The sequence below is a fragment of the Amia ocellicauda genome, chromosome 8 (assembly GCF_036373705.1).
Source record: "Amia ocellicauda isolate fAmiCal2 chromosome 8, fAmiCal2.hap1, whole genome shotgun sequence".
Lineage (NCBI taxonomy): Eukaryota > Metazoa > Chordata > Actinopteri > Amiiformes > Amiidae > Amia > Amia ocellicauda.
In genome coordinates, this window is record NC_089857.1 from 2,134,681 (window position 1) to 2,150,714 (window position 16,034).

At 39.7% G+C, this 16,034-nt stretch overlaps 1 protein-coding gene across 1 annotated transcript; it reads left to right on the top strand.

Moving 5' to 3' along the window:
• Nucleotides 1–1,040: 1,040 nt before the first annotated feature.
• On the top strand, nt 1,041–15,805 carry zmat1 (zinc finger matrin-type 1). The gene is made up of 7 exons (XM_066711799.1): nt 1,041–1,186; nt 9,191–9,297; nt 9,617–9,712; nt 9,798–9,960; nt 10,610–10,891; nt 11,533–11,632; nt 12,318–15,805. Exons 1-7 carry the CDS (start codon nt 1,045–1,047, stop codon nt 13,489–13,491), a joined length of 2,064 nt encoding a protein of 687 aa, XP_066567896.1. The 5' UTR covers nt 1,041–1,044; the 3' UTR covers nt 13,492–15,805.
• The last annotated feature ends 229 nt before the right edge of the window (nt 15,806–16,034 follow it).

The window sequence follows — 16,034 nt, forward strand, 5'->3', positions numbered from 1 at the left end:
AACCAAGATCAGTCAAATTGGACCAGTGCGTTTCAACTTTAATGATAAACATAGCATTTTAACTTTACAAATGGTGGCCATCTTGAATTTTTCCTGTTTAAATATTGGTGACTCCAGGGTGAAAAACATTAGGATTTGATACAAGAATCATTCAAATTGTATCAGTGGTCCAACTTTCAAAAAACATAACATTTTGAAGGCAGCCATCTTGGAAAATTTTGAATTTTTAAGTAGCTAACTTTTTTTACTTTCAAAAAGTATTCATGACAAATTTGGTGCTTGTATCACAATATTGATTTTATTTGTTTTATTACTGCTGTTCTATTTTTTTGTTAATGCCGAAATATTGCAGCAAAGATTCCTCGGGAGCTAATTCCCCACTACTCTTTGAAAATTGTGGACCTGCAAGTTATTTTAATGTATTTATTTTACCATATTATCTCACATAAACTGCTGTAGGCTATATTTTGGTCTGCACCTAGCAAGAAGGCTGCTCACAGACGTTGATACCCAAATATTGGTCATTACTTGATATGGAATAATCTAATAACCGAGGACCAATTTTCATGGGAGACTATCGTGTTTCCAAGACAGGTCATCTGACAGTTTCATGGCAGACTTTTTGAGAAATTGTGTGCGGTAGGCTACCTTTTGTATGTCAATTGTTGGGTTAATAAGCGGTCTTTATTACGTATTCTCATTATATTGTGGCAGTCCTCAATTTGCTACGTCACTGCTTCAGAGAATAGTAGGCTTCGGGTACCCCTGTACCCCATGACTGGCTATTGAAACGCACCACCTCCAATACACAGCTTCACATGTCCCCCATTACCAGTCATGAAGCATGTAGTCACTTCCAAAAAGTAATATGTGTAACTGCATAGTGTCATCATCTGTTTGAAGTTGGACCAAAATCCTTACAAGAATAGTTGTCACCTCCTACCAGCAGGCGGCAGTACGTTCGCATGCATCGACCAGAACAAAGCCCTTGTCCTCTTTCCCATAATTCCAAGCGGCGCCCTTCCTTCTCAAATAGCAACAAAGATGGAGTCGAAGAGTCCGTACATCCCGCAGCTAGTGGAGATACTTACACCGCAAAGTCCCAATAGCCCGAGCAGCTCGGCCTCTGTAGTAGAAGCCGAGACTAATAAAAACACACAAAACACCATTAATTCCCAGAGCAAAGGTGAGTTCAGAAAGAACGTGGAAGTATTAAAAATAAAAGGAAAATAAAGTTGTAGCGGAGAGTGTGGGGATTTGGTGATAAGGGTCATTGTGCGGAGCTTAATTGGGAATAATTTATTGAGAGTGAGGGCGAAATATACAACCTTTGTGTTATTGGTGATTATATTGAAATGGCGGTGTATATTCACATCAGACACTGGATTAAGCCTTTCCTGCCTGTAGTTAACTTGTGTCGTCAGACACAGGCCGTATGCTAGTAGATTGTTTGGGTTCTTATTTCTTTTCATTTTTTATTAACAACGAGGATAATAAACAAATAAATAGATCAGTGATCACGATGATAATAAAATGAAAAGAAAATGCTTTGATGAGCCCGGACAATCTACAGTTACGTGATGCGGTTGTGCTGGGCTTTTGAATGTTTGTTGGTTTAAGTATCGCCATTTCTTCGCTTACAATATAGCAAAGCCAATATTGTTTTATGAAAACGTGGTTATGTATGTTAAAAAAAAGTGTACAAAACTGCCTTGGATTTTCAAACGATATCTCCATTTCTCAATGTTAATTTACACAGCATTTTTAAAAACATTGACTATTTTTCCGCAGCTGTTAGGAGGATAAACACATGACTGATCTCGTTCTATGCTACAATCGGTAGTATTTTGAATTTTTACTTGATTTACTTGATATGTGCAAGTTGCCTTGCACAAAACACACCGATTGTAGACTTTCTAACTACTGAATTTCTTTAAAATCAATTGAACTTCCCCATTGTTTTACCGTCTTAAATTTGGGTGTTTGAAAAATGCAAGTTGTGTTATAAGGGAACTCCAGGCACTGCAGCTGCTGTTAGTGGGAGTTCGTGTCGATTGAACTGAAGACACAATCAGTATAGCGCATTCATTCCAATGTACTGAGTATGGTGTTTTAAGAGCAAAAAGTAAAATTATACACACACACGCATGTACAAGTATGTGTGTATCCTGTAAATAAATAACATGTTGAATGGCCTGTCTGTAAGGCTAGCAACAAAATTGTGCCCTTTCCTTGTATATTACTGGGCTCAGAACTTGTAACCACTGCCACATATATCATGTGTGTGACACAAGTATTCAGCAATTGTAGTCTCATTCTCAGCTTTCTTAAGATTTATTTATTATGTATTTTTGTCCTTCATAAAAGAAATTTTATTTTACAGAGCATGATACTGTGCATTCTCTTCTAGGCTGTCTGTTTTTATTTGGTTTGGGAATAATAAAATACACATTTGCAGTTCTCGAGTTCATCCCTACATAGGTTGTATGTATTGTTTGTTTGAGAAGAATAAAATACACATTATTTGCACTTCACAATGAGACCAGGAATACATAAGCAGGCACTCACTTGTTATTTTAGAAGCCTCTATTAGTCACTGTTTTTATATTTTAGGTTATGTAGGTTTTTGTTTTATGCACCTTACCTAGTTGTCAGTGTGTCAGAAGTGCTGAGTAATAATGAAATAGAATAATTCCAGATAATCAGATTTAAGGAATGAGTATACTAAATTAAACTTTTTTCAGAGAGGCTTATTTCTAATTTCTAATTTCTTCGAAGCATTTTATGTGTAGTTTTATAGCTGGTGAAAGTATGCTATTGACTACAGACAGACCCCACAGGAGCCTGGAGAGAAGTGTTAAATGTACCTAATTTTAGGTGTAAGGTCAGTTCAGCATGTGAAACCACTCTCCACTCTCTCATCCCAGGAAATAGACAATAGGGCAGGGCAATCAACTCTCTCTCCAGGGGTGGTGCAGTATCCTCTGCATTGATCTGATTACTATGATTTGTTTGGGGAGAGAGGGGATGGATGGACTAAAATTTGGTTTCAGCAACTGTGAAAATACAATGAAACTCTTAAATAAGCTTAGTTTGAGGGAAAACGCATAGTTTAAATTATTGAGCACTACAATTTAAACGAGATCTGCTCTAGGGACTGAGTTTCATACTAATGCAGTAGGCAATACATGAGGCACTGTTATGAAGAAAGAAACAAATAAGGTTCCTGCATCAGAGCAGTGTGGCTTGTTTTATGGAAGATGAAGGATGGAGAACATAGTTTGACCCGTACTGGTGTGTAATAGAAGCATGACTCTGTTCACAGCCCAGATGATCCCATCACAACATAACTACTTACTTCTTGAACATATGCAAACATGTACAAACTCCTGAGATTAAACACAACCAAAACTTAAGGTCTGGTGGAGTATTTGAATGTGCTATGTGACCTCTGAAATGCAACTCTGACTTTTTGTTTTGTTTTTTTGTAAATCAACACTGAAGTGCTTTGAATTCTGAAGCAAAGTGTCACACGAAATCTGAACTGCTCGGAAATTTATTTTCAAGGACAACAAGAAATAACTTGGGCTGTTGCCACATGATGCTGACTCACTCTATCTCTTATGTTTGTTTCCTGTTATTTTATACACATTTACTACATGTAAGGTTACACGTGTATCATATATCTCCTGTTAGCTTAAGTAAGGGGCTGTGATGCCTGCAAAACCTGGAATGAGTCTGACAGCTATGAAATGGGAGATTTTTGATCCCTAAAATTAAGCACAAGACATGCAAATGCATACTTATACATTCAAGAAAAAAGTCAAAGATAACATACATCATATCATTTTCTCAATACCTCTTCCAGATTGTAAGAGTAAATGTCAAAAATCATCAAGCGAGTGCTTTCTCCTGTTATTTTTATTGTTCCTAATGCACATGATTAAGCTTGGTATCTATACTGTACTGCCCTGCTACTTAGACTACCAAGAGCATCTCCACCCAGTACCCTTTAGAGCAGTGTTTTTCACACTTTGTCCTGGAGTACTCCTTCATGTTTTGCTTTTTGTTTTAGTTTTCTAATTAATAAATTGCATCATTGCAGCTTTTTGTAATTACTTCCAGCTGTTAAACCATTACATTAGTTAATTTATGGATTTATTTAGCTAACTGAGAGAGGCAGCTGAAAGGAAAAAAACAGAGGAGATGGAAGAGCCCAAGGCCCAGAGTGGAGAACAGCTGCTTTACACCAATGTTGTCCATCCCTGGTCCTGAAGGGCCAAAGTCTTTCCAATTTTCCTACACCATTGAAAAGAGAAAAATCAAAATTAAGAAAATAAATTTTGGAATTAAGAGCTCCGCTGAAACAATAAGACAGTGCCCCCCCTAATTATATATTTTCAGCTCTGCTTTAGACATTATGTAAGAGTGAAAGATAAAACTCATGCATTATAACAATGTGAGGTTTTTGCACTGTTAAAACTGCAGGTTTGGATTGTTAGCTAAATAAATAAATGAATTTTGTATAAAGAGTATTTTCCCTTGATCCACCACAGTGTTAAAGACTCAAATATGCACACCCCTTATCACATTCATCTTATACTTATACAGAGACGAGACATAAATTAATCAGCACCCATGTTTAAAAAAAGACATTTAATCTGGCATTGTACAGAATAGTGTGTGGATATTACTATACTTGCCCAGCATACTTCCTCAGTGTGTTGGCTCAAGCAGTGTTTCTCAACCTTGGTCTTTCTGTATGTATATTGTACCTATGAAATGTAGCCTTCAATTATGTGCCAGTACCTCACTACAGCATACTGCAAAAAGTGAGTTATTGTAGCTAAACTACTAAACTACTGAGAGATATCTTAGATGGCCCAGCTGAGACAACCTGGATTAGCTATTTTTCCGGGATTAGCATTCTTAATCTTCAGAAAAGTACCATGGTCTGTTTTTTATTGACCAGCGGGAGCACCCCCTGTCCCCTGTTATATGTTCCTACTAATTTACTCTTCTTAATTGAAATAAAATAGCTTAATTGGAATCTTTTAAATCATTGTCAACTCTTTAAATAGTTGGAATAATGAAATCCCTTATTTATTTAGGTAACAAAAATATGTAGCTGGATCTGCATCTATGAGACCGGGGTTGTTACAGATTTAGGGCTGAGATGCATAGGGCTATGGTAGTCCTGGTTTGAGGGCCTATAGCTAGTATTGTCACTGACTCTTGAGTGTGAGTCCTGGGGAGATTTTTACTGGGACCCGTTTACAGCAATAGAGTAAAACAAAAAAAACAGCAGCCCTGACAGAGATGTGTACATTGCACAACAGAGCATGTAAAAGCAGACAAAAACACAACATGACGGCATTTAGTGTAGCCTGGCCTTGTTTGTAACACAGGACCTGACAGAAGCTCTTGCAGTGTTGATATTTACACCACTAGTGAGGAGGTGCTTAATTTTAATATAAGACCTTGACCCCTAATTCTATAACTAAAGTTGACAAGCACATTGAATTGGGATACACAATTTAAGAAAAGGTAATTGTGTATGTTCTGACTGTCACTCAAATCACACTTTTCACAGGATTTAATATAAATAAATGAATCATTCTATTTTATACACAATAGTGGCAAAGTGGCACAGTGGTTTGAATGAATGGAGAGTGGAACCTTACATGCACTAGGCATAATATCAATGGTGGGTCTTATAGTGTTTTCACCTTTAGACAGCATGGGTCTTCATATCACAACAGTGTTTGCCATGTTACCAGTCTTGGCAGTACGTGGCGGGACACATTGAGCCAGTTTAAACATGAAAACCCTGAGTCTCTAGGATCTGTGGTTAGTTAAACACTGACAACAGACTCTGTGTCAGGAAGGGGCAGGAAACCTCAAAATGCAGGTTTCTGCCTTTTGTAAGAGCAAGGGTGGTTCCACAAAACATTAAACCCCACTAATGGGTTTCCAGTGCTGCAAATGGCTCCAGTATAAAACATTTTGGTGCTAATAGGATTATGCAGTACTTACTCCCATCTGAGTTCAATAAATTAGCATTATACTGATCATTCCTGTCAACTTTGGCAAAGTGTAAAAGAATAATACTTGCTAATAAGCAGAATATTGTTGTATTGTTTTTTTTAAGGGCTGGCATTTTTTGTTTTTGTTTCAGTGCATTATGCACTGGCTAGTGAACAGTATTTAAATGTATTTAGCAACGCAATAATTAAATATGTAAGAAAAACATGTTAAGGGTCATTCAAATAGTTGCTGGAAATACAGGAAAAAGAACAGGATCTTATTCTGGACCAGTGTTGCACTCTTTCCAGAGCAGCAATATTGTTTTTTTGTTGTAATCAGCACTGGTGACAACATTGTGAATTTCAGTGCATAAGTGTATGTGTTCGGATTAAGCGTCATTTACATTTCCATAACTTCCAAAAGTGTATATATGCACTACCGTTCAAAAGTTTGGGGTCACTTAGAAATGTCCTTGTTTTTGAAAGAAAAGCACATTTTTTGTCCATTAAAATAACATCAAATTGATCAGAAATACAGTGTATACATTGTTAATGTTATAAATGACTATTGTAGCTGGAAACTGCTGATTTGTAATGGAATATCTACATAGGCGTACAGAGGCCCATTATCAGCAACCATCAGTCCTGTGTTCCAATAGCACATTGTGTTTATCATTTTCAAAGGCCAATTGATCATTAGAAAATCCTGTTGCTCTTATGTTAGCACAGCTGAAAACTGTTGTGCTGATTAAAGAAGCAATAAAACTGACCTTCTTTAGACTTGTTGAGTATCTGGAGCATCAGCAATTGTGGGTTCCATTACGGGCTCAATATGGCCAGAAACAAAGAACTTTCTTCTGAAACTCGTCAGTCTATTCTTGTTCTGAGAAATGAAGGCTATTACATGCGAGAAATTGCCAAGAAACTGATCTCGTACAACGCTGTTTACTACTCCCTTCACAGAACGCAAACTGGCTCTAACCAGAATAGAAAGAGGAGCGGGAGGCACCAGTGAACAACTGAGCAAGAGGACAAATACATTAGAGTGTCTAGTTTGAGAAACAGACGCCTCACAGGTCCTCAACTGGTAGCTTCATTAAATAGTACCTGCAAAACACTAGTCTCAATGTCAACAGTGAAGAGGCGACTCTGGGATACTAGCCTTCTAGGGAGAGTTGCAAAGAAAAAGCCATATCTCAGACTGGCCAATAAAAAGAAAATATTAAGATGGGCAAAAGAACACAGACACTGGACAGAGGAAGATTGGAAAAAGTCTTATGGACAGATGAATCTAAGTTTGAGGTGCTTGGATCACAGAGAAGAACATTCGTGAGATGCAGACCAAATGAAAAGATGCTGGAGGAGTGCTTGATGCCATGTGTCAAGCATGGTGGAGGCAATGTGATGGTTGAGGGTGCTTTGGTGGTGGTAAAGTGGGAGATTTGTACAGGGTAAAAGAGATCTTGCAGAAGGAAGGATATCAATCTATTTTGCAATGCCATGTCATACCCTGTGGACAGCGCTTGATTGTAGCCAATTTCCTACTACAACAGGATAATGACCCAAAGCACAGGTCCAACATTGCAAGTACTGTTTAGGGAAGAAGGAGTCAGCTGGTATTCTGTCTATAATGGATCTCAACCCTATTGAGCTGTTGTTGGAGTAGCTTGACTGTATGGTACGGAAGAAGTGCCCATCAAGCCAATCCAACTTGTGGGAGGTGCTTCAGGAAGCATGGGGTGAAATTTCTTCAGATTACCTGAAAAAATTGACAACTAGAATGCCAAAGGTCTGCAAGGCTGTAATGGAGTATTCTTTGACGAAAGCAAAGTTTGAAGGTCACAATTATTTCAATTAAAACCTTGTCAATTACTATATTTCCAATTCAAACTCATTTCATGTATGTTTTCATGGAAAACAAGGACATTTCTAAGTGACCCCAAACTTTTGAACGGTATTGTATATATGTGTACATGTACATGTTGTAGGTGGCCTTTCGTAGTTCTATATATATCACTATCGGAAACAGGTGAAGGAAGCTGTGTCCATGTGCTCTGTCATTCCTTGATTGTTATAGCTGGAGAGCCAGGACTAAGGATAGTAGCTAAACATGTCAAGGCTCATGTATCATATCAAATATGTATGCTGATTTATAGGAACTACAGAGTGACTGACTGATACATGGATTTACTGATAAATGAGTGATTGACTGCTTTTTTAATTACTGTAATTTTGGTGTTCTGCAACTAAGATTAATAAATTCTCACTGAACACTTGATTTTCATTAGATTTTTCTTTTGTCACAACTACTCTGTGGTTTTTAGTTACTTGTATTGTTTGCATGGTTTTTACAGTGTGTTCTGTCTGCTCTAAAATCTATGGAAATCTGTGCAGCAGGAAATTTGCCTCTACTGGATAATATCAGAGAGTTTGCCTTTTATCAGAATCCATACTAATTGACATACCCTTACCTTAGCTGAGAAATACAACAAAACCTACATTGCAAACACATTTTGGAAAGTTTGTGGTTCTTATGTAGATCTTAAACTCTAATGGTTAAAATTTAAAGATAAACTGCTATGTGTGAATGATGTCTTGCAATGCTCAAATGTTAATAAAAGATTAAACAGAATACCTGAAAGGTTAAAGTACTATGCAGTGTCCACAAAGCAAAAGCTGTGAAGATATCCAGGTCATCATTCAATGCAAAATAAGAGCACATGTGTCAGTAATGTCTTCCCTTATTTAAATATTCTGCATTTTGACTTCAATACATTGTATCCAGTTGATTTTATGTTGACCTTATTGGTGTTTGCACCTTTTGTGTTTTTCATTTTTTTCATAGTTTTTTAAAATATACCAACATCTGATCGCTCACTGCTGTGCAGTCTCACAGGCTCAGTGATTCAGGTTTCAAAGCCTTCTGATAGAGAGGGAAGGGTACATTATCCACTATATTGTTCTATTACCTTGTGCATAGGATAATACATTTTTAACCAGTTTATGCATATATTTCTTAATAGGGTCTCTGTATGAGTTGGTGTCTTTTTCCATTAAGTCAACTGCAGATTCATTGCTGGTTGTAAACCGCAGCATTTAAAAAAGTAATTCAATTATAATGCAGCCGTTCATCCTTTGACATGTCCCTTCTCTATTTGTCTCAGGTGATCCGAGTCCTGGAGGAGCTCTAAGTGAGCTCTTCACAGACTCATTCTGCAAAGTGTGTGGCGTTGTGTTGCTGTCTGAGTCTCAGAGAGTATCTCACTATCAGGTAGGTCACGGTTCTCCCCTAAACACATACAGATCTCTACTCCACACTCAGATTATTATTATTATTATTATTATTATTATTATTATTATTATTATTATTATTATTATTATTTTATTTTTTATTTTTTTATTTGCAGACGCCCTTATCCAGGGCGACTTACAACATGGTTCTGTATTCAGGTGCATAAAAACCCTGAAGTGTTGAGGTGTTAAGTATTAAATGCAGTAGCTTTACACTTTAACTGGTGTACTCACTTTAATGTTTTGAGGTTCTTTGTGTGATGGACTGTGTGCTGCAGGGTGACTGTGTTTGAATGCAGGGGAAGAAACATGCTCAGAAGGTGAGGTTGTACCTGCAGATGAAAAAGGATCAGAATGGAGGTGGAGCCAACAACAGTGAAAAGAGTGACTTTCAGGTAGCTTTTCCTCACAATCGTACTCTGTGCATCTCTGTGCAACTCTGTGTATTTGAGTCTGTGTCTTTATATGTTTGTTTTACAGAATGATGGCACAGTGGATAAGAACCGGTTCTGTGAGCTGTGCAACATGGTGTTTAGCTCTCCCGTGGTGGCCCAATCCCACTACTCCGGCAAAATACACACCAAGAAAATGAAGAAGCTTGGCCTACCACTCCTCACCCACACACTGCTGCCTGCACAGACAGGTACCACCTTGTAGACTTACGGGAAACATACTTTGCAAATCTTACTGTGTTTGGGTGGAGGGTAGGAGAGTGTCTAGTTAGGACTCGTTCTGCAAAATGTAGCTCCCAAAGGTGCAGCCATGATTAGACCATTTTGTATATGTTTCTTATTTAGGTTTCAATATTTTCTGGGTATGCGGTTCTTCAACTGATTTAATAGGGTGTTCACTCTGTTTCTGCTTAGGAAGAACACCAGAAAAGTCCCAAACGAGAGGATTAATTATTTTGTTTTCGTTGCTATAGTAGATTAGTGACCCAAGGATCTCTTCCAGCTATTGCTTACCAAAGACTCCCATGGAATCTGCTTCAGTAGTGTGACTGGGAAACATGTTTCTCCCTTTCTGTAAGAAATTGCTTCTTGTCTTGTTTTCAGTCCTAATAGCGTATCCACATTGCTATTATATTTTATCTGTGTACAGGGTGTGGAATCGTTTTCTGAATTGTGTGTTCTCTGATAGATATATAAATAGACTGCACTGTTTAAATGTACGGTACAGAATAAGCCCACAAGACTTTGTGCAGTTCCAGTTGTACCTCCAGCCTTTAACAGATATTGTAAGCGCTGCATTACAGTGAAGAGGATGTCAACACGCTCTCCCTATGCTTTCAGACAAGTCTCATCGTACCGCTGTCCCTCCCATATCTTTGGAGGCAGAGTCCGCAGCACCCCCCTGCTTGGGAGGGGAGCGGAGGAGCCAGCAGCCAGGGCTCAGTGTGGAGCCAGAAGTGGACCTCAGTGATATTAACAAGTACTGCCAGCTCTGCTCGGCCTCATTCAACAACCCCCTAATGGCCCAACAACATTACGGCGGCAAGAAGCACCAGCGCAATGAGGCACGGCGGCGCATGCTGCAGGACATGTGTGAAGAGGAGCCTGATTACGATAGACACGGTGCCACAGCTTGACCTGCCCCCCTTACATACACTCAGACACTCGCAATCACACTGCCCCATCACCCACACACTCACACTCAGGGTCGCACTTCGCCTCCTAGTCAGTGACTTGCCTCACACGGCACAATAAATGAGTTACCTTAAGTTAGTTCTGATTTGGTAAGCAAAGTTTAATGAAAACTTTCCATATAATTAAAAGAATGTCAATCACACATTCTTAGAGAAGTTAACGAAATCTTCAATCTCTCTCTCTCGTTCTCACACATAATTAGTATTCAAAATGGTTTTATTAGCATGACAAGCTTATGAAAATATTTATAAAAGCTTTTAGTATTGCTGGGTTGCAGAGGAACAAATTGGATACAATTAATAGATTATAAAAAGTTGCCAAATAATGTATAATACTTAATTAACATATCTACCTAATAATAATAATAATAATAATAATAATAATAATATTATTGTTATTATTATTTATTGGCAGATGCCCTTATCCAGAGTGAGCAGTTTACACAAACATTACAGAAGTGTAGTAATACAAATCAATAAACCATTTTAGTATTACATTGACATGGTTATTTGTATCCTAACTGCCCCCCATCCCTTTTCCCTCTCTCTCTCTCTCTCTCTCTCTCTTAGCAGTGGGAATGGGGACCCTTACCTGCCCTATCTGCAGTGTGACCCTGAACTCTGTGGAAGTGTACCAGGCACACATGCAGGGAAACAAGCACCAGGTCAAGTGAGTATTTCTACCTGGTCCATGGGAACATGAAACCTGCAGCACCCATTGAAGTTTCGCTCTGCTTTGTCTATTTTCCTGTCTGTGTTATGAGAGACTGCAGTTGTGAGTCTCTGTCAGGTTCAGTGGGGGAATGGTTTGGTAACAGGCAGGTAGTCCCAGAAGAGCATATATCCCTCAAAGAGATCCACAGAGATGTTGTCTGTCTGCACTGAGCTCTAGTTTGTACTTATTGTTTGGTAGCTACATATACAGTGGCCTCCATTTTTATGTATCATTCATGATGAATTGTAACTTACATTATTTAAATGTTTTTTAAATAATGGCATATTTATCAACATTTTTTTTTCACACCTATAAGTGAAGCACTGTTTTTCCTTTGTATTCAAAACAATCACCCCTGGTTATGTGAAAAATAATATATTTAATTTTACAAATGCAAAACCACATTAACAATCATGTACATCTACTTATGTGGAGAGCTAAATATATATACAGATAAACTGATAGTCATATATAGATAGTCACAATGTATGTAATATAATGTATATAAATGCACCAAATCTTGTCAATTAAAGCCCCTATGAGACAGTAAGCTACAGGACAAAATTGCAGCGTTGCTCCTGCTCGTCTTGGAGCACCATTCTCTCCGCCTCACCATTCTTCTTGGCATATATTCCCACAGAGAGACAAAGGTGGCCAGTTTGATGAAGAGCACCAAGAAGAAGGTGTATGACTCCTTCCAGGATGAGCTGGCTGACTACATTCAGGTGCAGAAGGCCCGGGGGCTGCTGCCCAAGACTGTACTGGCTGGATTGGAGGGGCAGCAGCAGCAGCAGCAGCAGCAGGAGGAGGAGGAGGAGGAGAAGGAAGAGGAGATGAGGGGTGCTGCTGGGCCAGGGGAGGAGGTTTTGGGCTCAGCAAGAAGTGAGAGCATGGAGCAGCTGCAGTACCTACCCGGGTGCCCCCCCCTAGAAAGCTGGCACTTAGATGGTCTGCAACACCCCCCGCCACCTCCACAGAGCAAGCCCCCCTGGATTTGTGGTGCTGGGGGACTCCAGCCCAAGACCAGATTGTTCAGACTGGACCAGGGGCTACCTCCTGGGCTCCCTCCTGTCTGTACCTTTGGGCAGCCAGGGTCCCTGCTGGGGCAAACCTGGGGACCCCGAGGCCCTCCTCCATTCTTCTGGCGCGACCCTTTCCCTCCTGAGAATGGGGGCCTGTTTGTGCCATGTATGAGGGCCCAGCTGCCTGAGTCATTCGGGGCCAGGCCCTGTGAGGGGGTGCTCCCTGCTCCCCCCCTAGAGCTGGGCTGTAGACCCTGGCCCCCACACAGCCAACTGGGACCCAACAGAGATCTGGGCCTCTCTTACACATATCGAGAGGGCTGCCAGGAGCCCGACAGCCTGGACTCAGACTGCTCTGACACCAGCAGCAGCTCTACAGGGGAGGAAAGGAGGCTGAGGAGGAAGAGGAAGAAAAAGAGAGAGCATAGGTCTAGGGGGGACTCAGAGGAGGTGGACGAGGAGATGGGCGAGGATGAAAGGAGATGCAAAAAGAGGAGAAAACATGAGCACAGGGAGTCCCATAAGAGAGAGGACAGGCAGAGGGTGAAGAAGGTGAAGGTGGGGGAGGGAAGGGTGGAGGTGAAAGAGAAAGAAAACAAGGGGAAGGAGGAAGGAGGGGCAGAGGGGGGGAGCCAGAAACCACAGGACCCTGCAAAAGAGGAGAAACAGAGACAGAAGAGGGAGAAAGAGGGCAGGGCCAAACACAGGAAGGACAAGAGGAAGAAAAAGGATAAGGTTGATGGCCGAACAGAGGAGGAGAAACTCTGGGATGAGTCCATCATGGGGCTGTGAACACAAAAGCCACTGAATGCAGGGCAGCAGCCTTACTCTAAAGCTTTCCAGTGACTGACTCAGTTTGCAGATGACAGTACAGCTGTTTATAAAAAAAAAAACAATGAAATACAGCCCTCCTTCCTTATTGTACCAAAAATCTGGAACAGCCAGTGAAATAAGATGGAGAGTGTGAGATGGGTATACACCGGAGCACAGCTATTCAAGAGGTGACACTGGCGACAGGATGCCACTTACAGGGGTATTGGTGTTGATGGCAGTTCTGCTCCTTCCTGTCTTCACATCAGACAATCATCCAGCAGACAGACGGATTACGGTCTTTGGAAGAGGAAATTCATAATCGTACAGGGAAACCAAGAACCATTTGTTCATTTGTCCCAAAGGAGATCGATGGGTGGAACTATGCCATTACACTTAGGTCAGCTGTATTTGATGTAGCTTTAGAGAGGTGAGGTGAGGTTATCTGTTCAGGTACACCAAGTTATTAGCAAGACATGGAATGTGGAGAATAAGAACAAGTAGTATCTTGTTTGCCCCCTAATCTCGTTTCTTTGAATATGATGCATTGTCTATAAGTTTTGACCTGCAGTTTTTATCACATTTTCTGATATATTTAACTGATTTAATGCTGCATAATGTAGTTTTTTTATTATTTAAATTAATAATGTACTAATCTGGTTTCCCAATGCACTGTCTAGTGTATTTATTTTTTCATAAATTCAGTGCTATCAGACTCTGTAATGTCATACTGATGTATCTGTGTATCAGAATACACACACACACAAGCAGATTGATCTATTTCTAGCACAAGAAAAACAAAACCGGAAGACATCAATCTTAAAGTCATGTCTTCTGAATTGCTACCATACAAGCCGCTCATGTGTGTCCCACAAATAGACTGAGTCAAAAGGTTAACCTTCTTTTTGAAGTCTGAGCTTGCTTTGCACTCTGGCTGGTGATTTTATATGTATGGGTAATTCCTTTTAAAATGTTTATTGCGGCCATTCCAAACACCCAGTCCTGCAGTCCCAAAATAACCAAGGAATATCTGAAGGAAACATTTCTCTATAACTATCCTCCAAATTCAGTAATATTGGTATGGTAACGTTTTTTTTGTCTAGTTATTAATATAAAGTCTGCTTTTCCTGCTGCTGCTTATACACTACAAATCTGTCCCTTATTATGGCTCAGAGACAGAAATTACTGTGATCCAGCACCATGTGCCAAGGCTCTGCAGTGGCTAATCTGTGATTTGCCTTCAATAGGGAAACATGGTGTGTTCTGCAGTTTAGATACAATGGGTTTCACTTCCGCACCATTATCCCATCGAACACCCTACCCAAATCTCAGTCCCTAATGCAAATTCATTTGTGTGTTTATGTTTATATTTATTTTTTCAAGCATATGTATTTATTATTTCAGGAGAACATATCCCTGATTCATTGCCACTTGTGTGCTGGCTGCAAAACCCTGAGTCTTTCTATGCTCTGGCCTTGTAGAGATGGAGGGCTTTCTCTTCCAAAGACAGCTTTGCCCAGCTCTCCACTCCCTCTGCCCTCTGCCCAGCCTGCTGCCCCTTTGTGTTTCTCAGAGTGTGGCTCCTGCTAATACATGAGAGTAGTCTGTGTCCTTGCTTGCTGTGGCACACAATCAGTGTATCCTGCACTTTTCTTAATACTCTTTTATTGTCAAACTCAATCTCCCCCTTTATAACCCCCCCTTTATAAGGCCCAGCAGTGTAGAGAGGAGGTTAGGGTTGTGTGGCCAATTGTACAGAACTCTTAAAATACAGACTCCCCTTGTATTCCTTGAGGTTTTCTTTAGGGTTAAGGGTGTTGTCCAAAGTATTTTAATGCCTTAAAGTCAATACATAGTTAAGGGAAATTTTGCTGTGTTCAGTTCTTAACTAATTTAACTGTTTTATCCAACTGAGTTCAAATATCAGGAAGGGATACTACTGCTGTGCCCTTCAGCAATAATTCCTCACACAGATTGCTCAAGAAGAAACCCTGACCATATCAATGCCTACCCATGTAAGCTTCTATTGAGATAGAGAGAGAATAAAATCAGAATTCACTGAATTCAGCTGAACTTTGGGTTCCTCTGTACACACGTGAGATAGACATGTTTGTAGAAGGGCATCAACCTAATTTTGTTCCTGGGCAATCCAAGGTTGTGACTAAAATTCTCAGATAATTTATAATTTTGTTTTTCTTGTTTTGTCTGGGCTCAACCACTGCTTCTCAGTTTTAATTTATTTTGATAAATGTTACTTTTCTTTATGGAAACAAAATAAATGTCTATTCTGTGTTGATTTTTTTTTTTATTATTTTAACTGGGGGACTTTTTTTGCTTATGTTTATTTTTATCATAGAGAAACCAAAGTAATACTTAACATTTGGTCATTTGACAAAAACACAGCAAGTAATAACCAGTGTACAAAATATTGTTGGGCACAATACAGAATGTGATTTTTGGAGCAAATGCTACAACAAAACGAAATACATGTGCACATGGAAACACAGCATGCAAAGGGCTCTTAA